Here is a 23,587-nt window from a genome sequence, read left to right as displayed (position 1 = left end):
GGCAAGATGCTGACTTTTCACAACCTGGACCCAAAATACCTCTTAATCCTCACCTCCAACATCACCATGCCTGGCCCCCACAGCTTCTCCAAACCATCTTGTTTCTGTGAGGTTGTCTTGGTGGCCACCCAATAGCCTTTCTCACCATTCTCGCATGCAGGTAGAGCCACATTTTTGGAGCCCCCAGCCCAAGTGCTCAGGGAATGTAGCCCCTACTTGACCTTAGGTGGCAAGACAGTAGTTCTCAAAGTGAGGTCCCCAGAGCAGCATCACAAGAAAATGTGTTAGAAACGCTCATTCTCAGAGCCCACCCCAGACCTACTGAATCAGCCATTGCAGGGGTGGGGAGCGACATGTTTTCCAGGTGTTTCTGATGCATGCCCAAGTTTGAGAACTGTTGGTCCAAGATAATTCCCCTGACTGAGGATTGGTGAGGGCAGGGCCATGTGACCCAATTCTGTGAGGCAGAGACTGCTATATATCCCCCAGTATCCATCCCCCCTTTTTTTCTATAAAGGAATTATTAGCTGGGTACATGGCCACTCAGAATAGAAGACTGGGGACTTCCCTGGTAGTGCAATGGTTAAGAATTCGCCTGCCAATGCAGGGGACACAGGTTTGAGCCCTGCTCCGGGAAGATTCCACATGCCACAGAGCAACTAACCCTGTGTGCCACAACTACTGAGCCCTAGTGCCATAACTACTGAAGCCCGTGCACCTAGAGTCTGTTCTCTGCAACAAGAGAAGCCACTGCAATGAGAAGCCTGCTCATCGCATAGAAGAGTAGCCTCTGCTCGCTGCAACTAGAGAAAGCCCACATGCAGCGACGAAGACCCAATGCAGCCAATAAATAAATAAATTAAAAAAAAAAAAGAATAGAAGACTGTATTTCCCAGCCTCCTTTCCATGGAAACGAGTTCCGGCCAGTGGGATATGAGCAGTAGAACTTGGTGCTGCTTCCTGGTCATCCCTTTAAAGGGAGGAGCTGTGCTCTCCTCTGGCTCAGTTTACCCTACCTACTGGCTGGACTGCAGCTGTATGGAGAGCCAACTTGAAGTTGGGAGCAAAACCCTACCATTATGGAGCAGCGAGACAGGAAGCCCCTGGGTCCTGGACACACAGAGCTGCTATACCTGCCCTGGACTGCTTGTGTGATGGAAGAGATCAACTTCTATCACATTTAAGCCACTTTGAGTCTTTGTTACAGCTGAAATATATCCTGGCTAATATATCTGGCCCCTAGATTCCTAAGGGAAGTCTTTTGAAGAATCTCTGGGAAAGGTTTTCCTTCTCAATAAAAAGACACACAAGAAGGGGAAACCCTTGGCCTCATCAAGGGCTGATAGCATCAAAACCAGAATAATGATGAATAGTATCATGTCTGTCTTGCTCCTACAACTGCTACAGCCCTCTTGCCGGCTGTGTTAGTTTGCTAGGGCTCCCATAACAAAATACCACAGACTGGGTGACTTAACAGAAACTTATTTTTTCATAGTTCTGGAGGCTAGAAGTCCAAGATCAAGGTGTCAGCAGGATAGGTTTCTTCTAAGGCTCTCTCCTGGGCTTGCAGATGGCAGCGTTCTCACTGTGTCCTTACATGGTCTTTCCTCTGTGCGTGCGCGCCCCTGGTGTCTGTGTGTTCAAATTTCCTCTTCTTATAAGGACACCAGTCAGATTAGATTAGAGCCCACATTATGGGCTCATTTTAATTTAATCACCCCTTTAAAGGTCTTATCTCCCAAAACAGCCACATTCTGAGGTACTGGGTCTTCGGGCTTCAACATATAAATTTGGGAAGGGGGACACAATTCAGCCCATAACACCAGCAAAGCAGAAGACGTAAGGAACTTGATGCCGTTTTTGAGCTGCTCAATTAACCAGCCCTAAAATCACTTAGCATTGGGCTTTGTTTTGAGAGATAATAAATTTCCCTTATGCCTAAGCCACCTTTGAGCAGATAGTCTATTCTTAGCAGCCAAAAGTGTTGCATCTCAGGCACTGAGTGTTCACGCCGTTCCCTCTGCCTGGAGTGACCTTTTGGTCCATATGCCCTTCAAAGCCTGGCTTGGATGCCACAGGCTTGATGAATGGCTCCTGATTCTACCTTCCCCAAACAAGTCGCTTGCCTTGTATCTGAGTTCTTTGCCTGTGCGTCTTTCTCTCTCACCAGTTTGGGTGTCAGAGTATACACTGCGCAGGGCTGCCACCTCCCCCACCCACCCACCCTCCCATGGCAATCCCTTTTCATCGGGAGTAGATCTGGCTCTTATAATCAGCACTCCAGGGCAGCCCCTGCCAATCAACTGGAGGTAGTTCAAAAGAGGTAACTCCTATTGGCCACAACTGTCAAGTCTCGAGGGCGTGGATTTTGTTGACTCACAAGCAACTTTCTTAATGTGTTACCATTGCATGCTTCTGATCCCATTTAATCCCTGCAGCAGCCTTCTGAGACAAGCACCATCATTATTCTGCTTTCGATGCATGAGACTCTGGGACTCTGCGCGGTAAATTGTCAGTTCAAGGTCATACACGTTTGAACCTAGGTCCACCTGTCTCCGCCCATTTCCACTGACATGTAGTAAGCACTTGATCTCTTCATGGCCCTGGGGTGGGCACTGCAGGGAACACAGAGATAGTTTGCTATTTCTAGTGGCATTTGGAACACTTCTTGTCCTGTTTGAGATTCCCAGCAGTTCAGTGATATTCAAAGTTAGCCCAGGAATAATACACGTCCCTCTTTTACAGATAGGGAAAATGAGGCTCAGAGAGAAGAAAAGGCTTGCAAAAGTCAGTCATGAAGGTGCCAGAGCAAGAGACTGCCTTTCATCCCCTGCTGCCTCTCAGGGGGTGGGAATTCTGGACCTGCTCAGGGGTTAACCGGGAGTCTGCTGTCTGGGGCAGTCAGGGTAGCACATCCTGGCCTCTTCCTGTTGGCCCGACAGGCTGAGGAAGATGTCACTTCCTGCTGCTGGGAGGTGCCTGGCAGGATGTAGGGGAGCGGGAGGGGGTGGCTGTGTGAGCTAGCACTCAGCAGCCTGGGCCGTTTCCCCACCCCCAAAAGAGGGAGGGAGAGAAAGAGGGAAGGCTGGTGTCTGGAAGTCTCTTGTGGCTCTCACACCCAGAGGCAATGGGGGGGTCTGAGCCTCGCTCCCACGGGCACTAACCTGGCACCCCCAACCTTTTAGAAAGAAGCTCAAAACAATCCTATGCATTGGCCCCTGCACTTCATAATTTTCAACTTCCTTCTCATCCATGGCCTGATGTCTTTTCTGCCACACCTCTGACTGCAGGACAGGGTTTAGGGGATTATTGTTCCCATTGGAAAGATGAGGAAGTTGAGGCCCAGGGAGCTTGCAGTAAGCAACCTCCCTGGATCATAGAGCAAGTCAGTTCCAGGACTTAGGTCTCCAGAACCCACGGGTCACGGCAAAGTAAGGAGGGGTCAATCAGAACCTTTCCAACTGTTCTGGGTGGGCCACGCAGAGGGCATAGGCCCTAGAAGTAAGGAACCAGGTTTCAGATCAGAGCCAGACCCAGCAGAATCCCAGGTCCTCCTCTCATTCACTGTGTGCCCTCCTTAGGTCAGCCTCTGCAGTTAACCCTGTTTTAAAAAGCTGTATAACAGGTATAATAATGGTACCCCAAAATTGTGAAGAATAAGTGAGATGAAATATGTAAAGTGCTTCTCAGTCCAGAACCACAAAGGGAGCCTTGCCTCCCTGATGTTATTCTCTCAAGAGACAGTAAAACAGCCCAGGACACACAGACACGCAGATAGGTAAATAGTTAATATTTATTGAGTACTTCACATGTGTCAAGAGCTTTTCTAAGTACATTTAATTCTTACAAGTTCACACTGAGGGCAGGCTGGTATTATGCCCATTTTACAGATGGGGAAATGGAGGCACAAGAGGTTACAGACCCAAGGTCATAACCCTAGTAAGTGGCAAAGCCAGGATTCAAACTCAAGCGGCCTGTCTCTGAAGCCCATGCATACCACCTCCCTTAATAGTAATGATTAATTTTTAAAATCATAACTTGCTTGGACACAGTATCCCATAGTTTATGAAGCATTTTCCCACCACTTTTGTTTATTTCTCACCACCGCAGCCCAGAGAGGAAGGCAATGCTTACTCCGAATTTATAATGGAGAGGGGAAAACTGAGGCTGTGAAGGGGGAACTAACCTGCCTTGCCAACGTCACACAGCAAAGTCGGTGGCAGAAGTGGGGGTGGAATTTGGGATTTTCTGACTCCAAATTCAGGGGACCATTCCCAGGCTTCCTCAGCTCCCAAGCCCCCTCAATAGCGAGCCTGCTGGCTGGAGGCCTTGGTGGGGCTTTCTCCCCAGGTCAGTTGCTCTGACTGGGCTTCCACTGTTCAGCTGGAGGGTCTCAAGGCTGCGTCCTCCACCCACCGCTCACTATCGGATGGGAGGGGCAGGAACTCCAGGGCTGGTGGAGTTTCCGACCAGGCAGGAAAAAGAACAAAGGAACTGCGTGGGGGGAGAAGGGGGTGGCCAGGAGGGTGGCAGGAGTGGAGGGGACGCTTCACCATGGAATATGAAGTCAAGAAAGGGAAAAAGGTAGGTGGGAGTTTGGAAGGGATGCAGGGTAGGGAAATGTCCTGGAGTTGGAGAAGTGGTAAGCCTGGGGTGGGGTTGGGGGTGGGGGAGGTGATGGGGAGCCAGTGGTGTCAGGAGGGCCTCTCTTCTTATTGGGAAAGACCTTCCTCCCCACCCTTGGGTTGGGCAGCCAGACATTTGGACTCCAGACTCCCTAACCCATCTCCCTGCTGTCAGTGGCCTCTGCCATCCCAGAAACGGACAGACGGACAGGCACCTTCCAGGAAAATCCAGCCAGCCAGATTAGTTTGGGAGATACTCCCAACCTGCTTCCCTGGTGTTCCTGGGAGTTCCCTCCTGCAGTTTCTCAGATCAAGGGACAGACAGAGAGACACCCAACAAACCCATTCCCCTGCTCCCTGCCTCCCCAGACAGAAGGAACTCAGCCAGGGCAATTCTGTGCTATGGGGCTGCCTATCCAGGCTTGAGACACCTATCTGCTCCCCCTGCCGGGTTGCAACCGAGCCTGCCCCCTATCTTTATATAGGGACCAGGTCTGCCCCAAAGGCCTCAGCCTGGGGGTCATTCCCCCATCCCCTAGATCTTTATCTCTTCCTGACGCTCAGAAATTTTCTAGTCTGGTTCTCTGAGCATCCCACCTGTTTGTCTTTGCGGTCTAGGGAGCCTCTGGGATTCCAACTCCCCCCGCCCCCCTCGCCCCCAACCCCCACTGAGCTCTCTTCTCCCAGGAAACCTAGATCTGGCTGTTTGAAAAGCCTCCTAAGTGAATTGTGAGGGCTCCAAAGGCAGCCAAGACATAGGTGCTTGTTTCCTCTTGATTCATTCCTTCCGTAGATATTTATTCATTCAGCAGCTATTATGTGCCCGGCACTGTGTAAGGTGCTGGTGATGATTCACTGGGGAGCAAAGTCACACAGTCTAGTGGGGGATACAACCATTAATTTTTTTTTAAAGCAACGCATGTAAAATTGCACAGAGGCTCCGTACACAGTGCTGGGAGACAGAATATTCACGGACCCAGCCCTAGACTGGTCAGTTTGAGCTGAGATCTGGTGTGTGGAAGGAGACGGGGAAGGGAAGAGTGTTTCAGGGAGAGGAACAGCATGTGCAAAGCCGTATGGTAGGAACGAATGTAGCAAGTAGGCAGAACTGAAAGATGGCCCTATAGTTGGAAGGCAGGAGTTAGGGGCAGTGTGGGATGAGATGAGGTTGGGGAAGTGGGCAGGGCTGGACCATGGAGGGCCACAGACAAAACATTTACCTCCCCAGTCCACTCACACATAGTCCCACCCACAGGATAAAGTGCAGGCTCCATAGCCAGCATCCGAGCCGTCTATGACGTGTTCATCTCAGCATTCAGCCACACCTTCTCCAGGCTGGTGCTCATCTAGCCCTTGCAGTCCCAGGGCTTTGCACGTGCTGTGCCCTCTACGGGGAATGCCCATTCCCAGATGGCTTGTTCTCATTTCTCAGAGCTTCCGTGTACTTCATCCAGGCTCCATGATACTGAGTTTAAAACCTGAGCTGGGCCTGCATCAGAATCACCTGGAGTGCTTGTTAAGACTCAGATCATCGGGTCTTATCCCAGGTTCTGATCCAGTAGGTCTGGGATGGAGTGCAAAAAAGTGCATTTCTCTTAAGTTCCCAGGCGATGCTGCTGCTGCCGGTGGAGACCCAGGAAGCACACACTGAGAACCGCTGCTCGAGAGCAGTGCTCACACTTTCCTGGGAGTTTAAATTCTGTCTGGAATTTGTTCCTTGAACCTTGATCTAGACCATTTTAACGCAGGTGCCCACTGGATTATACTTCAATGTACCTATTAACAATTTCTAATATTTAGGAAAGCACAGAAAATAGCTTAACAAATCCCGATGTATCCACCACTCAGCCACATTGAATGTTAATATGTTTCTGTCCTTGCCCCAGCCTGGGTGGGTTCCTTAAACCTCAGCCTGAGTCTGCACAGGGCTTCCACCCTCACCTGAGTATTTAGAATGGAGGTTTGGAGCCAGATTGCCCAGGATGAACTATTGGTTCTACCACTACTAGCTGGTGACTTTATGAGCTAGTTCCCTCTCTGAGGCTTCATTTCTCCATCTATAAAACGGGAATCATAGAGGTACCCCCTGTGCAGAGTAAGAATTAAATTAGGTAATGTAAGTAAAAGGCTGTGCGTGTAAGTGCTGGATAAGATCAAGTCAGTTGCTGTTATTACCGTTCTTCCCCCCATGCCCCCACCTCCCCCAGGGCTTCGTGTCCCCCATCAGGAGGCTGGTGTTCCCCAAGGCTGGGCGCCGGGCAGCCTTTCGGAGCAGTGTGAGCCGCCGGCCCCTGCACTCGATGCCCCTTTATCCCCCCGACTACCTCATCGACCCCCAGATTCTGCTGTGTGACTATCTGGAGAAAGAGGTCAAGGTACGTGAGGGATGAGGAGGAGGGATGGGAAGACTCTTGGGATGAGGGGTCCTCTTAGGGTCCCTGGCTGGGTCTGAAAATTAAACTGAACAAAGATGAACAGGAGAAAAGCACACACATTTTATTAAATTTTCACATGTACGTGAGAGCCTTCAGAAGAGAATGGAAGACCCTGAGAAGTGACTAGAGCAGAAAGCTTTTATACCATTTTGAAAAAGAAACAGTAAATCTGTGAAGAATTGACAAGACAGAGGGGTTTGGGACTAGAGGTGGTAAATTGTGAAGGAGGAACAAGGTTTGTTTATACAGGCTTCTTGGCCCTCAATTCCCTGTCTCTGGTATAAGGATGTCTCTCTTTCTGCTGGTACCCTGAAAGGGGGGTACCCTTCACCAGGGAGATTTATCTCCTGCTTTCACAGAAGATGGGTGAGGTGGGGGAAGTCAGAGTGATCTTCCTGCTTCTGCGTTTTCTCAAACTCCTTCAGCTTAAGATATTCGATGTGCCACGGTGCCATATTTTAGGGAGGGATGTTCTGAATCCCATCAGGAAAGACCTTACCTCTTCCCCACACCAACCCCTGACCAGCCCTGTCTCACACAGGGAGGCTCAGGGGAAAGAGGCTTGGGTTCAAAGCAGACTTGCCCCTGCATTATGCTGGGGACCCTCAGCAAGTGACCACCACCTGATCAGCCTCAGTGTTCCCATCTCAACATGGGGCTCAAAGCTACCCCAAAGGGAGAGCAGATGGGAAGGTGCCCTGTGCACTGAAAAGCCAGACTGTCCTGTGAGATTTTACTGCAGTGATATTGCTGCTACTTGGACAGTGTCCCGCTTAAAGGAAGCCAGTTCTGCAGGCCACAGGGACTTAGGCCAACTCAAGGGTTTCATTTCTATTTCATGAATACCGTGAAGGAGCAGTGGAGACTCCTCACTACCCAAGAAGGACTGATATGGGGGTAGGAGTGTCAGATTTAGCAAAAACAGGCACCCAGTTAAGTTTGAATTTTGGTGGGGGGAGGGATAAATTAGAAGTTTGGGATTAACAGATACATACAATTGTATATAAAATAAACAATAAGGACCTATTGTATAGCACAAGGAACTGTATTCGATATCTTGTAATAACCTATAATGGAAAAGAATCTAAAAAATCACGTTCCTGTATAACTGAAACTAACGTTGTAAATCAATTATACTTCAATAAAAATTTCTTTAAAAACTTGAATTTCAGATAGGTAATGAGTACTTTTTAGTATTAATGTGTCCCAAATATTGCATGGCACTAAAAATACTTAAGACACAAACTAAAAAAAAATTAGTTGTTTATGTGAAAACCAAGTGTAACTGTTGTCTTGTATTTTACCTGGCAACCCTAATCAAAGGGAAAAGCTAACAAACAAATCCACTTAAAAAACTGGGGACTGAAATTTCATAGAGAATAAAAAGAAGAGAAATGGTGTGATTGGTAGAATCACCTAGAAGAATAAAATTAAAAATAATTTTTAGGCCTTTGTTACCTTCTGAGATGGCCCACACTGTCTGCAGAGTGTGTTTCTCTCTAAATAAATCTCTAAATAAACTTCTTACCTATCAAAAAAAGCTTTTTAAAGTTATTTCTTATATTAAATAACATTTAAGTGTGATAACATTAAGCTATAACTAAGAATGAATGAAGAATTAATTTATTCATTGGGGCATCATTTTTCTGACAAAATTATACTCTAATTTGATACAACATTTCCCCCTCTCCATTTAACTTCTACAATAAGATCATAAAGAAGGCCAGTGACCAGCACAGCTGACACTGGTGCTTGGGGTGGACAGAGCCGCTCGGGCCAAGCGGGAAATTCAAGCTATTCTAGTGACTTTTGCTTCTGCCATAGCTAAATAACTATGTGCTCATAAAATAAGCTTATTTTAGCAAAAACAAGCTAGCAGTGAGAGTATGGGCTCTGGTGTGCGGAATCCAGTTCTGCCCTTTCTAGCACTGTAATACTGGGCAGATTATTTAGCTTTGCTGTGCCTTATTTTTTTCATCCTTAAAGCAAGGATGAATGAGTGCATAAAACTCTCAGAATTATGCCTGGCTCCTACGATTGCTTTAATAACAGTTATCACCAGGCTATTATTATTAACTCAGATATTTCTATCTCAGTCTACCCGCACTGTGTCAGCGAGGAGGTCAGGGTCCTCCAAGACTTCAGAGTGACCTCTCTCTGCCCTTCTCCCACCACCCCCACCCCCGCTCCATTTCCATCCAGTTCCTGGGCCACCTCACCTGGGTCACCTCCTCACTGAACCCGTCCAGCCGGGACGAGCTCCTGCAGCTGCTGGACACCGCCAGGGTGAGGCTCCGAGAGAGGGGAGGGCAGGGTCTGGTCCCCTACGTCTCCCACCCGAGGCCCCCGGGACTCAGGAGAACCGACACACCCCGCAGCAGCTGAAGGAGCTGCCCCTGAAGACCACGGCGGAGCAGGACAGCATCCTGAGCCTGTCGGCCCGCTGCCTGCTGCTCACCTGGCGAGACAACGAGGAGCTCATCTTGCGTATCCCCACGCACGAGATCGCCGCCGCCTCCTACCTGCAGGATGACGCGCTGCACCTACTGGTGCTTAAGACCGGTACCGCGGGCGGGGCCTGGCGGGAGCAGGGCGCGGAGGTGAAGGAGTGGAGAAAGGGCCCAACACCTAGTCTTGGGAATGGGCGTGACCTGGGGCAGGGGCGGGGCCTGAGGCTGGATAACGGAGTGATGGAAAGGCCTGACCATAGGACATGGCTGTTTGCAAGAAGAGGGAGCCCAAGGTTGAGGCTTGAAGGAGGGCGGCCTGACCCGCAGTCTTGGCAACGGTGGAGAAGCCAGAATCCTGAGGCCTGAAGTTAAAGGGCATGATGAAGGGTAGCAAGATTCTGAGGCTAAAAGGGAACCTGGGGCGAGAGGCGGAGTCTCATCTAGGGGCGGGGCCATACACTGCGGAGATGCAGCTCGCGGCTGGGGTACCTGGGTGGGAGATGTCAGACCTGCCAAACTAGGAGCGGGGACTGAGGCCAGGGGAGAGGTTGAAGGGAAGCCGGAAGCCAACGAGGGGTTCCTGAAACCCGGCACAGGTCCGAGTTAAGGGTAAAGAGGGTGGGGACAGCCTGACCACTACTCTCAGACCAGAGGGCAGGGTCTGAGGCAAGAGGCGTCGGGTTGGGATGGAGCGGGTGGGAGCAACCAAACCCAGGGGTGGAGCCTGAGGGTGGGGGCGTGTCCCAAAAGCGAGGACCGGCAGTGGGGCGGGGTTCGGCCTCCTGACTTTGAAGCCAGGTGTTCAGCCTGAGGACAGGGGGCGGGGCCAGGCACGGCTGGACACCCCACCCCCACCCCCCCACCCGCAGTGGCGGGGTCAGGACCTCCAGCTGGCCTCGGGAGGGGGCGCCTTAGCCCGGATCCCCCGCTTTTGACGGCCACCCGGCCTCTCCTAGGTCTGGGCGTGGACCCGGTGCCAGCCGGCGTGGACGCCAGCCCCGGCGGCGCGGGGCGCGACCCGGGCCCGCCGGGCGCGGCGCCCGAGAAGCGGCGGGTGGGCACTACGGAGCGGCGCCACACCATCTGCAGCCTGGACTGGCGGATGGCGTGGGGCGGGGGCGCGGGCGCCGAGGCCCGGGCCGGGGGCGGCGGCGGCAGCCTGGAGCGCCAGCGCGCCGGGGCGCGGGCGTCGGGCAGCTGGGAGCGGCGGCAGACGTTCAGCGGCAGCTGGGAGCGGCGGCACGGCGGCGGCGGCGGCGGCGGCGCGGGCAAGCCCGGCGGCAGCTGGGAGCGGAGGCAGGCGGGCGGCGGCGGCAGCTGGGAGCGGCGCCACCCGGGCCCCAACCCGCTCGACCCGCAGGACCCCAGCCCCGACGCCTACTGCAACCTGGTCATCCTAGCTGTGGCCAACAGGGTGAGCCCGAGGGCACCCCGCGCCCCCGCGCCCTGTCTTCCCCCGCGCCCTGTCTTCCCCCGCGCGTCTTCACCCCCGCCCCTTCTCGAGGTTCCTGGAGTCTACCCCCGCCCCTTTTCTTCTCCCTTCTTCGGCCCTCCCACCCAGGACTTCAGGTACTACCTGTGTGTCCATGACGCCAAAAGGCTTCTACACTCCAACCCCAGACACCTCCAGGGCACCTCCCCCTTGCTGTCCCAAGAAAGCCCCAAATGGCCCGAACAGACTTGATCTAACCCCTCCTCCAGCCCTGCACCTTCTCCAAAGTCATGTCGGCACTACCGCAGTAACAATCCTGAGAACGGTAATCACCAGCAGGAATTGAGTGCCGACCTGTGCTAGACAGGAAACCCGCATTAACTCATTTCATGCTCACAGTGAGCCCTAAAGGCAAATATTACCGCCATTCCCATTTATACAGACCCAGAGGCTAAGCAACCTGTGCTAGGCGAAACAGGAAGCAGGAGGTGATTTCAACATTGGGACCCAGAAGTTCAGAGCCTGTAATCTTGGTAACAGTGGCCATCACCCAAGGCAGAAGACTTCCTGCCATTCTTGCCCACCCGCCGCCCCCCCATCCTCCACATTCACTCTTGCTTTTATTCATTTGACCATGTTCACTGAGCGCCAGCTTGCGCTAGGCATTGGGCTAGATGCCACAGATACAGAGAGGAACAAGGCATATTTAGCATCCTCCTTTAGGGAGCTCACCATCTACCAGACACCTCCAAACCTTGAGCCTTATAAGCTTTTTCTCTGACCCAGGGTCCTGAACTCCCTGTATATTTAAACCCCACATGGTGAATGAAACAGACACAGAGTCTTTCTAGAGAAAGAGGTGGATAGTAACCAGTAAACTCGGGCTCTGGAGCTGACCTGAAACACTTTCTCATTTGGCATCCAGAGCTCTACATTCTCTTGGTTTTCCTACCTCCCTGGATCCTCCTTCTCAGGAGCTGGTGCCTCCTCTTCTCACCAATCTCTTGAGGTTGGAGTGTCCCGAGCTTAGTCTTTGATCCTCTTTCTCCTTTATTTATACTCATTTCTAGGTGACCTCCTCTAGTAAGAACTCCCCAAATGTTATCTCCCACCACATCTCCAGATCTGTTTCTCCATTCAGCCTCTCCATTCAAAGGTCTAACAACCAGAGCTGAGCACCCAGTCTTCTCCCCAAACCTGCTCCTCCCTTGGTCTCCGTGTCTTGATTAATGGCAGCTCTGTCCTTCCATTGCTCAGACCAAAACCCTGCAGCGCCTCTTGGCTCCTCTCTCCCACACAACCCATATCCACTCTGTCAGCAAATCCTGCTGGCCCTAGTTCTAAGATATAACCAAAGTGCATCTACTTCTCCCCACCCTCCACTGTCCACCCCCACCCCCACCCCCCACAAGGTCCATGCTCCATCTTCCCCCATCTAGGTCATCCACTCACCCCTCACTGGTTTGGCCGTTGTTCAGAATCTCTTCCCCCACACAGTCAGAGCAGTCCTGTTAACACATAAGTCACATCATGTCACTGCTCAAAACCTTTTGGTGGCTCCCCAGTACACTCAGAGTAAAAGCTAATGTCCTTACAACTGCTTATAAGGTCATCTACCTTATAATAGTGGCCTAGCCACCATCCTCATTTCCTCTCTTGCCTCATCTCAAGACACCTGTGCATTCTGGATGGTTCACTGTGGTATACCCGGCACCCAGAGCAGTGCCTGGCGCATGACAGGTGCTCAATAAATATTGAATGCGTGGATTAATGGGTACTATATTACTATACCTTGTGATGGGGACCAAGAGGAAAACAAGCAGCTTGCAATGATAATGAGGGAGGAGAGCCATTTTCCAGAGTGAGTTTGTGTCTTTTAAACAGAAATGTGGAGGAGAGAAGGAGTCAGCAGGGCAAAGAGCCAAGAAAGCAAATTCCAGGCAGAGGGAACAAGTGTGCCCTGTTTACCCCACTGGGCTGTGAAGGTTTTAGGCCTCGTCTAATCCACCTCTGAGACTGCAGAGCCTGGCCCAGTGCCTGTCACACAGTGGGACTAAATAAGAATTTGTGGAATGAATAAATAAATGAAGAGTTGTTTTCTAGGAGTATCTGAGCCTCTGGCCTCCAATCAGAGGTATCTTCCCAAGGAGGGTACAGGAGTTAGAGTTTAAAAACCTGGGTGCCAATATCAACCAAAGCTATGAGCCTGCTGTGTGAGTCTGGGCAAGTCACTTAACCACTCTAAGCCTCTGTATCTTTAACTATAAAACAAGGATCCTCTCTTCCATGTCTGTTTGGTAGTATTGTAAGGATCGATCATCTGTTTAATGATTATTTCACTCCCTCACCCCAAAATGCCTATCCTGAGTTATATTTCAATTTACACCCTGGGCTGGCTTTTTCAGAAGCACCAAATAAGAAATGACTTCATGAAGATGGTCTTTTCACTACTTGTCTTTTTGTGTCTCTTGCTTAAAGACTTAATGAGGTAAATTAAAGAGACAAATTCCTCTTTAAATTTGAGATCTCAAAAAATGTTCCCCTGAGAACTTAAATGCCTTCCTTCTAGCAGGGATTGAAGTTTATGTATTCATCTTGCTTCCATTTTTGCCCTGGGTGCCAGGAAGCTCATATCCAAATATGGCATCCAGCAGCAGTGACTCTGTTGAGCCTAACATTTTCACATTTAATTCTTCCTCCTCCTACTAGGTATTAGGAGACCTGGGTTCTAGTCCTGGCTAATCACTTTATGTTTCTGGGCCTCAGCTTCCTACATGTAAATTAAACTAAATTAGGGCTTATTTTAGATAAGCTTCAGGAGGGCCTATAATTCTCCCAGAAATTTGGGGCACATGTGTACATTTTTAGGGCAGAAGAGTTAGAGTTGTCACTGGATTCTATAATGGCCAGAGAGTGGCTATTTCTGTAAAGGCCACCCAGAGCGTGGCCATATAATTTTGATGGGAAATGTCCTCAAAGTCAATTTAAAGGCACTCATAGTTGTGTGTGTGCCCTTGTGCACCTCCTCACATTGCGTTTTTAGGAAGCGAGGGCATCCTCATCCCTGGAGAGGGTCTGAGCTCTGTCTTTCTCTCTGGGCCAGGATGCTGCCGAGGAGTCCTGTGCCCTCATCTGTCAGGTCTTCCAGATCATCTATGGGGACCAGAGCATCGAATGCGTGGACCGGGCTGGCTTCCACTATACATCCACACCTGAACGGCCGTGGCTCTGCAGCCGCAGTGAGTACTCCAACTCCTGGCTGCCCCTCCTGTGAAACATCTTGAAAGACCAGGGGAAGGGGGACATCCCAGGACTGGGGCCAATGAAAGCCTTTAGGGGTCCTGACCTCTACAGCAATTACAGAGTCCCCCCGGATATGTAGCTAAAATAAAATGTCAAATTTCATAATAACCTCAAACCTAGCTTCTTCATAGGTGTTCCAGTTGCCAGGTTCAGAAAAAGCCCCTCAGAGCTGAACTCTCTCTCCCTTTCGTTTTTTTGAAGTCCCTGCTTTGCTGAAACCTAAGCACATGCATTGTCTGTTTACTGAGCATCTAGCCCCACTAGGACTCTAGGTCAAAACCAAGATTTCCAGACTGGTCCTTGAATGCCACTAAGTGCAGGAATGAGAATGAGACCAGTAGAGGTATTTGTTGAGCACAGGGTCGATGTGCCAAATCTTATTTAATCCTCATAACAACCTTGTCTGTCCTGTTTGCCACTGTATCCCGTGTGCCGAGCACAGGACCAGGGACAGATGCTCAAGGCGTATTTTCTGAGTGGATGAAAGAACTCTCTGAGGCTTTTATGACTCCAGTTTTTACAGATGAGGACATTAAGGCTCAGAGTAGTCAATAAATATCTCAAGGTCACACAGCTGGTAAATGGCAGAGTCAGGATTCAAACCTAGGTGCGTCTGATCCTAAAGCTTCCATCTGCAACAGCCTCACTCCCCATGCTGCCTTCAAGGCTACTAAGTCAACTTCCTCAGCCATAGCCCCCTCAGCCATAGCCCCCATCAGTGTGGCCTGTGTTTGCACAACTCCGGCAGCAGGCAGCTGGCTCTCTCCTTCTGGAAGCACTCGCATCTATGGGAACTGTGGTTATTGAAAATTTGGGAAAGTTCGTTGACTCTCCCAGGGATGATGGACAAATATGAGATGATTCAACAAATATTTCAACAAATTCATTCATTCAACAAATATTTTTTGAACTCCTGCGTGTCGGATCCTGCTAATCACCAGGATGTCAAACCAGACGTGCCCCCTGCCCCGCCCCGCCCCAAGGCTTGCAGTGCTGAAGTAGGCCAACAGTAATTAAATAGCTACCCAAATAAAATGTAACCAGGGCTTCCCTGGTGGCACAGTGGTTAAGAATCCACCTGCCAATGCAGGGGACATGGATTCAAGCCCTGGTCCAGGAAGATCCCACATGCCACGGAGCAACGAAGCCCATGCGCTACAACTACTTAGCCTGCGCTCTAGAGCCTGTGAGCTACAACTACTGAGCCCACATGCCACAACTACTGAAGCCCATGTGCCTAGAGCCTGTGCTCTTCAACAAGAGAAGCCACCTCAGTGAAAAGCCCTCCCACTGCAACAAAGAGTAGCCCCCGCTCGCTCGCTGCAACTAGGGAAAGCCTGCGCGTAGCAACGAAGACCCAATGCATCCAATAAATAAATAAATTTATTTTTAAAAAAACCAAAACCAAAAAATGTAACCACACACTGTGCTGTGAGAATGTATAATGAGGAACCAGCCAAGCCTGGAAAGTCAGGGGAGTGTCCTGAGGAAGTGACACTGATGAGCCGCTATGGGCAGGGGAGGCCAATGCCTGGATTCACTGAGATGACAGGCAAGTTCTCTGCCCCTGATGCTCCTTTCTCCTCATGAATTTGAGCTCCTTCCCCTCAAAGTTCTTTCCTTCTCTCTCTCAAACAAATAGAGTTTACAAAGCGCTACCTCACCTGTTCCCTGGCTTGCTCTCCCCAAGGACCCCATGAGGTAGGCAGGAAGGTGGTATTGTCCCAACTTTGGGAAAGTTGAGGGCCAGGAGAGGAGAAGTGAGTTGCCCAAAGTTGGCTGTGTGTTGGTGGTGGGGGCAGGAATCAGGGTCAGGATCTTCCCGTGGCTGCCCATTTCACTCAGAGGGATAGCTAACACCCGTACAGTTGCTAACAAGGCCATCCGCACTCCGGTGGGGCTGAGCTTGGAGCCTCGGGGAGCCGGGGATGTTGGTCCCTGCTTTGCCACCTCTGACTGCTCTCTGTCGGCTGCCCCCAGGTGAGAGCTGCCGCACCGACGGGACCTACGCCTATGATGCCGACTTCAGCTGCTGCAGCTCCTTGTGGGTACCGTCCTTCTCAGGGACCCCACTCTGGTCCCCTCTGTCCCTGTACAACAGGGTTGCTCTTCTAGGCATTCTTGAGACCCTGTGGGCAAGAGAGGGTGGGAGAAAGTGACTCCACCTCGATTTGTGCTGAGAAGCTGGACCCTGAGGGTGGGGGTAAACTGGGCTTGTAGGAGCCAAACCCCTGAGAGACAGACAGGGCTGCCAGAATCCAGAACTAGGTCCATATGGGCCTGCAGCTCTTTCCCAGTCATCCAGACACAGTGGCCTGCAGAGGCCAGAATCACAGCGAATGCCAAAAAATCATTTTGGCTTCATGGAATAGAAAATCCTAAAAAAGAGTAGCTTAAAAAGGATAGAGTTATTTTCCCCTGTCTCACATAAAATAGACCAGGAGTTCATGGCCTTATGGTCATTAGGGCTCAGGCTTATCTTTTTCTCCCTCCCTAACACGTGCTTCCATCCTCATGGGCCAAGATAGTGGTTATAGCTCCAGCCACCACACTAGTGTACCAGGGGTCTCTTTAAAGAGCTTTGCTAGAATTCCCACCTGACAGCCTCTGCTTACATCTTATTGGCCAGAACTTGGTCTCATGGCCACAACTAGCGATACGCAAGTCTGGAAAATATAGAGTTTAAAAAAAAAAAAATCTCAGCTGGGAACATTGTCCAGGGTTCTATTTAGGGTGACTGACCACCCCAGTTTGCCCAGGATTTAGGGGTTCCCTGAAACATGGAATTTCCAATACTATACTATGGAAAGTCCCAGGAAAACTGGGACAAGTTCGTCACCCTAGTTCTGTTACTAAGGCCTTTGACTTGACAAGGGACAGTCTCTGCCAATGATATACGCCTTACTTTCCCCTCCCCTTTTAGCAGCAATATATTTGCTTCATACGGTGTGCCCTTAGGCAGTCCTTAAACAACCTACTATCTGCTAGAGAGATGACAGCATGATAATGACTAACTTTTGAACTTGCTGTCTGCCAAGTGCTATTCTATAATGCACTTCATTTGCAAAATCAACATAGCAACAGTCACAGTAGCTACTGTTTATTTATTGCTTAGTCCATGACTCTAAGTACTTTACCTCTATTTCTTACAATGACACCAATTTTTATCATCCCATTTTACAGATAAAGAAACTGAAGAATAGAGAAGTTAAGTAACTTGACCCAAGGTCAAGCAACTAGTAAGTTGTAGGCCTGAGATTTGAACCCAGACAGGCTGGCTCCAGAGTCCACACTAAGCTTACACTGCTTCGCAGGAGGTAGTAATTGAAGATGGTTCTGAAACAATGTAGAGACCAGAAGGCAGGAGCCCAAGGCTGACTTTTATTTAAGCAATATGTATTGAGTACCTACCATGTGCCAGGCACAGTGCTGTGTGCTAGGGATACAGTGGGGAGCAAGACAAGGACAAGACCTGTGCTTGGCACATAGTAGATACTTAACAAAGAAAACCAAGGTCCCTGCTCTTGCAGGGTTTACAATGTAGCACAGGAGACAGTGAAATCATTATTTAGTAATAATAAACATCAACAGTAATAAACACTAAAGAGACGCTCAGAGTGCTGAGAGAGAGGCTGTGGAAATCCTGCCTCCTCTGGGGAGTCAGGAAAGCCTCTCTGAGGTGATGATGCTTGAACGGAAACCTGACAGATAAAGGGGGGAAGAGCGCTCAGGTAGAGGGAACAGCAAGGGCAAGGATGCTGAAGAGGGACCAGCTTGGTGTGTTTGAGGAGCAGCCAGGAGGCCACTGTGGCTGAGGCAGAGGGTGTGAGAGACAGAATGGTTAAAGAGGACATTTGGTGGGGGCATCGGAAAGGCCTTCATGTCATGGGTAGACTTACAGACTTTGTGACCACATTGGACAGAGGGTCTAACCCAGTTTGGAGGGATCAGGGAAAACTTTCCTGAGGAGGTGACATTTAAGATCCAATGATGTGGAAGCATTAGCCGAACACAAGACAGGGAAAGAGAGGCATTCTAGGTATACGGACCGGCATGTGCAAAGGCCCAGAGGTAAGTAGGTACTTGGAGTATTAGAGGAAAAGAAAGAAGGCAGGGTGGCCTGAGCACAAACAGCAAGGGTGAGATGAGGTTTGAGAGGTGGTGTGTGGCCAGATCATATGGGGCCTCAAAGGCCAAAATGGGGTCTAGGATGAGGCCCCAGGCCCAGCACATTGGTGGCTATGTCCTCTCACCTTCAGCCTACCGCATGGAGAGGAGCTGGAGGGAGGTGAGTGATGGCCCCTTCTCCCTGTCCCTGCAGCAATGGCTCCCAGGACACATTTGAAGCCTGTTACAGCGGCACGTCCACACCTTCTTTCCATGGCTCTCACTGCAGCGGCAGTGACCACAGCGGCCTGGGCCTCGAGCAGTTGCAGGATTACATGGTCACGGTGAGCTGGGCAGGCAGTGCGAATAGCATAAGCAAAGGCCTGGAGAAATTATGGCATATTTCAGGACTCACGGATAATCCCAGACATACCTGAAGCACAAGACCTCAGAGGTCAGGGCAGGGCATGAGGTTAGAGAGTAAACGGAGTCCGCTGTGAAAGGCCTTAAGTAATGTCAACTAGCACTGAGTGCTGGCTTTATACCAGGCATTATTCTGAGCGCCTTTAATGCACCATTTCTTTTCATCCTTTCAACAACCCGAGAGGGAAATGCCCTCATTGTCCTCACTTTGCAAATGAGGAAAGTGAGGGTTAAGGAGATTGTTACCTGCCCATGATCACAGCGCTGGTTAGTGAAGGGGCCAGGATTTGAAATCAGGCAGCTTGAGTCCACATCCCATTTTTAGATGCAGCCCAAGGGGTCTGGGTGTCCCCCAGTAGGCCAGGTTTTCAGAGGAGGGCTGGGCTGGATACACCCTTGGGGAGAGCTCTGGGGCTTTTAGGTGGGGGTTGGGTGGGGGGGTGCTCTTGGAATTAATCTCGAATGGTGTCCCCACAGTTGCGGAGTAAGCTGGGGCCCCCAGAGATCCAGCAGTTTGCGCTGCTGCTGCGGGAGTACCGCCTGGGTCTGCCCATCCAAGACTACTGCGCAGGCCTGCTGAAGCTCTATGGAGACCGGCGCAAGTTCCTCCTGCTCGGTGAGCCCCCTGCCCAGGCTGGGAGTGTTTACTTGTTATCCCTCACCCTCCCGTAAAGCCGACATCATGAGATCCATGAGGCATACTAGGAAACCGAAGTGCAGAGAGGGGAAGGGACTTGCCTGCAGTCATAGAGCTGGGAAAGAGAACACAGGTGTAACCATTTCACCTTCACAGCAAAGCTGGAGAGGATATGATTCTTCCCATTTTACCCCCTGAGGAATCTGAGGCTCAGAGAGGCTAAGGAACTCATCTGAGGTCACAGAGCTCGTAAGGAGGGCTAGTGACAACAGCAACAGCAATGATAATCTTAACAAGCTAACATGTATTGGGCAGTTACCCTGTGTGGTGCCAGGGATCATCTCATTGAACGCCCTCAGTTCTGGGAAGTTGAAACTATGATTTGCCCTCATTGTGCTGATGAGAAAACTGAGGCTTAGAGAAGCAAAGTACAGAAATGAGTCACAAAGCTAGTAGGGAGCGGCCACGTGAAACGGAAGTCAGATGGCGCACTCAGCGTGTGTTCATTACCTTATTTAATCCTCACAGCCCTACCGGGAGATCAGGTGCAATGATCTCGGTTCTACAGAAGAGGAAAGTAAGGCTCAGAGTAATTACTGAAGGAGGGTGGCACGACTCATAAATGGGAAGGTAACAATTGAAGTAATAATGATAACGATAATAAGCTAACATGTAGTGAGCATTCACTGGTGCGGAGCATGATGATGTTATTCTCTGGCTCAGAGAGTCAAGGAATTGTGCGAGGCCACACAGCCGGCGCGTGGCAGGGCAGGGATTTGAACTTCGCTCCCGAGAGAAGGTGATTCCTCCCGTGATTCCTCCGGGGGAGGAGAAGGGTTGACCCCGAGGAATCACCCTGCCCCTCGGCCCGCAGGGATGCGGCCCTTCATCCCGGACCAGGACATCGGCTACTTCGAGGGCTTCCTGGAGGGCGTGGGCATCCGCGAGGGCGGCATCCTCACCGACAGCTTCGGCCGCATCAAGCGCAGCATGAGCTCCACGTCGGCGTCGGCCGTGCGCAGCTACCACGGCACGGCCCAGCGGCCCGAGGCGCAGGACTTCCACCGGCTGCTGGCTGACATCACGCACGACATCGAGGCGCTGGCCCCCGACGACGACTATGACGACGAAAGCGCGGACGAGGAGGCCCGGGGCTCCCCGGGCGGGGGCGAGGCGGCGGAGGACAACTACCTGTAGCCTGTGCCGCCACCCACGCCAAGGGTGGGGAAGGGGGTGACTCTGGAACCCCGCTTCTGAGTCTCACTCACTCTTGCCTGTGGGACCCCATCCCCAAGACCCCCTCCTTAAAACCAAACCTGGGGCTCCATCCTCCCGGGGTCTGTGTCCCTACCCACCCGGGGCTCCGGTCCCTGCAGTACCGAGAATATCCTGCAGGCGGGCGGGATCCTAACCGGGACTCTTGGGTGGGCTGCAAACTTCGTCCCACTGGCCCCGAGGGTTCAGCCTCTGGACTCTTCCCTCTTCCTTGAGACTCCGCAGCTTTCTGGAGGCCAAGGGAGGGATGAAGAGTGGGCTCCACCTGCTGGTCGATTGAGAAAAGAATTCCCAGAGCCTGAAGACCTCTGTTCCTCTGATTTTACAGTTTGAGAAACGGGTTCAAGAGAAGGGACTTGAGGGAGTCTCCTGATTCCCCTTAGATATTACCTCAAACTGATCATACTAAATAGTGTAGAGGGTCTTTTTAAAGCTCTGAAAGGCAGGGTCTCCCCTTCGCAGATGGAATTCGATCCTTAGTGTGGGATAGAGGTTTCTTTCTATTGAGGGTCGCCCCAGAGGGGGACGGTCCCAGTCCTGGCCCTAAGGCTCTGAACAAGTTGCTTGTTCAGATCCTGCATTTGGCGCTAGACAGGCTAGGCCTCCTGTCTAGTAGCTGTCCTAGCCTCTCTGCATCTCCCATTTCCTCTACTGACCATGAAGTCGGCTCCACCCAACTCACAGCGGGTGGGGTCATAGGGATTACTGAAGGTCAAGATCTTAGTGCTGGGTCTAGCACATGATAAATGCTGTTCCCTTCCACATCGAACACTTTCTGACTCAGTTTACCTGTCTTTACCTATGTGCAACAGGACAGGAACTGAGGTGGGGGTGAGCTGTAAGAAGGCCCTCAGGGAGCTGGCAGTTTGGGAGGAGGAAATAGGACTTGCCCCTCACAGCTCTATTACAGCCTGGCTCCGTGCTCAAGGCCCAAATGAAAAGTACCCAAGATTCTGCAGACGAGCCATGGCATCTGGGGTAGTCAAATCCGAAGACAGGGCTGGAGGGGGAGAGAAGTCAGCATAAGGACAGGACTCAGCACAGCCTCAGTAAAGGCTCAGAGGCTGAAAGAAAGAAGCCCTGAGAAGAGGCAAGAGAACTGCATAGAAGAGCTAAAATTTACTTGTAGAACTTTACATGGCCTTCCATGGCCAGACACAGGGTACTTACCGTGAGGTAGGTACTATTATCACCATTGTTAAAATATTATTATTATTGTTGTTGTTATTGTTATTATTATTATTATTATTAGGGCTTCGGATCCAGAGGGTTCCATGATTTACACTCTGTTCATGGCAGATGACCATCCGATCATAACTGATCCATGAAAGGCCCTTCGGATGTCTTATTTTGTTTTATATTCCCTGGACTCCATCCACACATCCCCACATGCTTTCCCCTCCCCACCATGGGCACCCACCCCTATGTGTTGATACATATTCCTGGACGTAAAATGTACAATGTCTTGTGTGTGTGTTTACATTGCATAAATAATATTGTTAAGGATCTCATTCTGTTGTTTCCTTTTTTACTCCATAATATGTCTTTAAGATCTACTCATGTTGCTGTGTAAAAACCTAAATTATTACATCCAACTGCTTCAAAATATTCCAAGCTGAGCATCCACTGGTTTATTTATCCATTCCCCCAGTGATGGACACTCAGGTTGCTTCCAATTCCCTCTTACCATAAATCACACTGTGATGAACATCTTTGTGCATGACCCTTTTATATTATCTGACTTTGTAACTTTTGCCTACTTCGGGGATCAAGTGGCATCTTGTTTTACTTTGCGTTTCTCTGTAAATCCTGAGATTCAGAACCTCCTCCTATACTTGTCAGACATCTAGGCTTCCCCTTCAGTGAATTGTCTATTCATATATTTTTCCCATTGTCTTCTGGATTTCCTGTCTTTTTCTTGTTCATTTACAGGAATAGCTTATAAATTTTAGATATTAATCCCTTGTTGGATATTGTTGTTACAAATATGTTCTCCTAGTCCATTGCCCATCTGTTAAGTTTATTTATGGCAGTGGTTCTCAAACTTTAGCATGCATCAGAATCTCCTGGAAGTCTTGTTAAAACACAATTGCTGATCCCCACCCCAGAGTTTCCGACTCAATAGAACAGAGATGGGGCCCAAGAACCTGCATTTTTAACAAGTACTTTGGTGATTCTAGTGGTTCAGGGACCACACTTTGAGAAGCACTGGTCTGTGGTACCTTCCTTTGAACAAATTTTCCATTGGACAAATCCTTAATTTTGATGTCTTCAAATTTATTTATCCTCATTTTATGGATGAAGGAACTGGAGCTCAAGGAAGTGAAGTGAATGACCCAAGGTCACACAGTGAGCTGAGATTTGGATCCATCTCTGGATAACCCCAGAGCCCAGGCTCCTACCTGCTCTGCTATCCTCTCTACCAACCTTTGGGATATAATGATTGCAGGCTGAGGCATTTGGACCCGAGGCCATGGGGTGCCCTAGTAAGTTCCTAAGTAAGGCACCCATGAGGGAGAAGGGAGAAGTCCATTGACGAGGGGCAAAGGCCAAAAAAGATAGGGGTCCCTCTTAAAGGCCTGAGGGCTTTGCAAGAGGATCAAGCTTGGAAATTGCCCACAGTCCTAGCCTGGGCACAGTGACAAGATTGTTGAGAGGCACTGGGACAGCTCTTACCCCACAACTCTGAGGATGGAGCAACTTCCCTCATACCCCGAGGAAGTCCCCACCCACCCCGGAACTACTCTCTTACCAAAGCCAGTAACCCCTTGGTTTCTGAGGTCCAAAGGGCCCTGGCTGGGGTGACCCGAGCTCTGAGCATGGGGACTCTAGCCACACTTCCTCCTGTAGCTCTCAGAAACCCAGCCAGGATCACTTCCCATCATGGTTCAGTTCCTGGC

General features: G+C 50.4%; 1 protein-coding gene across 2 annotated transcripts; it reads left to right on the top strand.

Annotated features, from left to right (window-relative positions):
* Positions 1-4,546: 4,546 nt before the first annotated feature.
* Positions 4,547-21,451, top strand: CCM2L (CCM2 like scaffold protein). 2 transcript variants are annotated; one of them, XM_057702421.1, is made up of 10 exons: positions 4,547-4,584; positions 6,833-7,000; positions 9,263-9,346; positions 9,439-9,622; positions 10,467-10,924; positions 14,046-14,181; positions 16,226-16,289; positions 18,567-18,696; positions 19,253-19,391; positions 20,287-21,451. In XM_057702421.1, the coding sequence occupies exons 1-10, from the start codon at positions 4,555-4,557 to the stop codon at positions 20,607-20,609; spliced, it is 1,716 nt and encodes a 571-aa protein (XP_057558404.1). In that variant the 5' UTR covers positions 4,547-4,554; the 3' UTR covers positions 20,610-21,451. The 2 variants fall into 2 exon arrangements, with proteins under 2 accessions (XP_057558404.1, XP_057558405.1); XM_057702422.1 differs by lacking the exons at positions 16,226-16,289; positions 20,287-21,451 and having other exon boundaries at positions 19,253-19,355.
* Positions 21,452-23,587: the final 2,136 nt, after the last annotated feature.

Source organism: Hippopotamus amphibius, chromosome 12 (genome assembly GCF_030028045.1).
Source record: "Hippopotamus amphibius kiboko isolate mHipAmp2 chromosome 12, mHipAmp2.hap2, whole genome shotgun sequence".
NCBI lineage: Eukaryota > Metazoa > Chordata > Mammalia > Artiodactyla > Hippopotamidae > Hippopotamus > Hippopotamus amphibius.
This window is presented reverse-complemented; position numbering and strand designations above follow the sequence as displayed.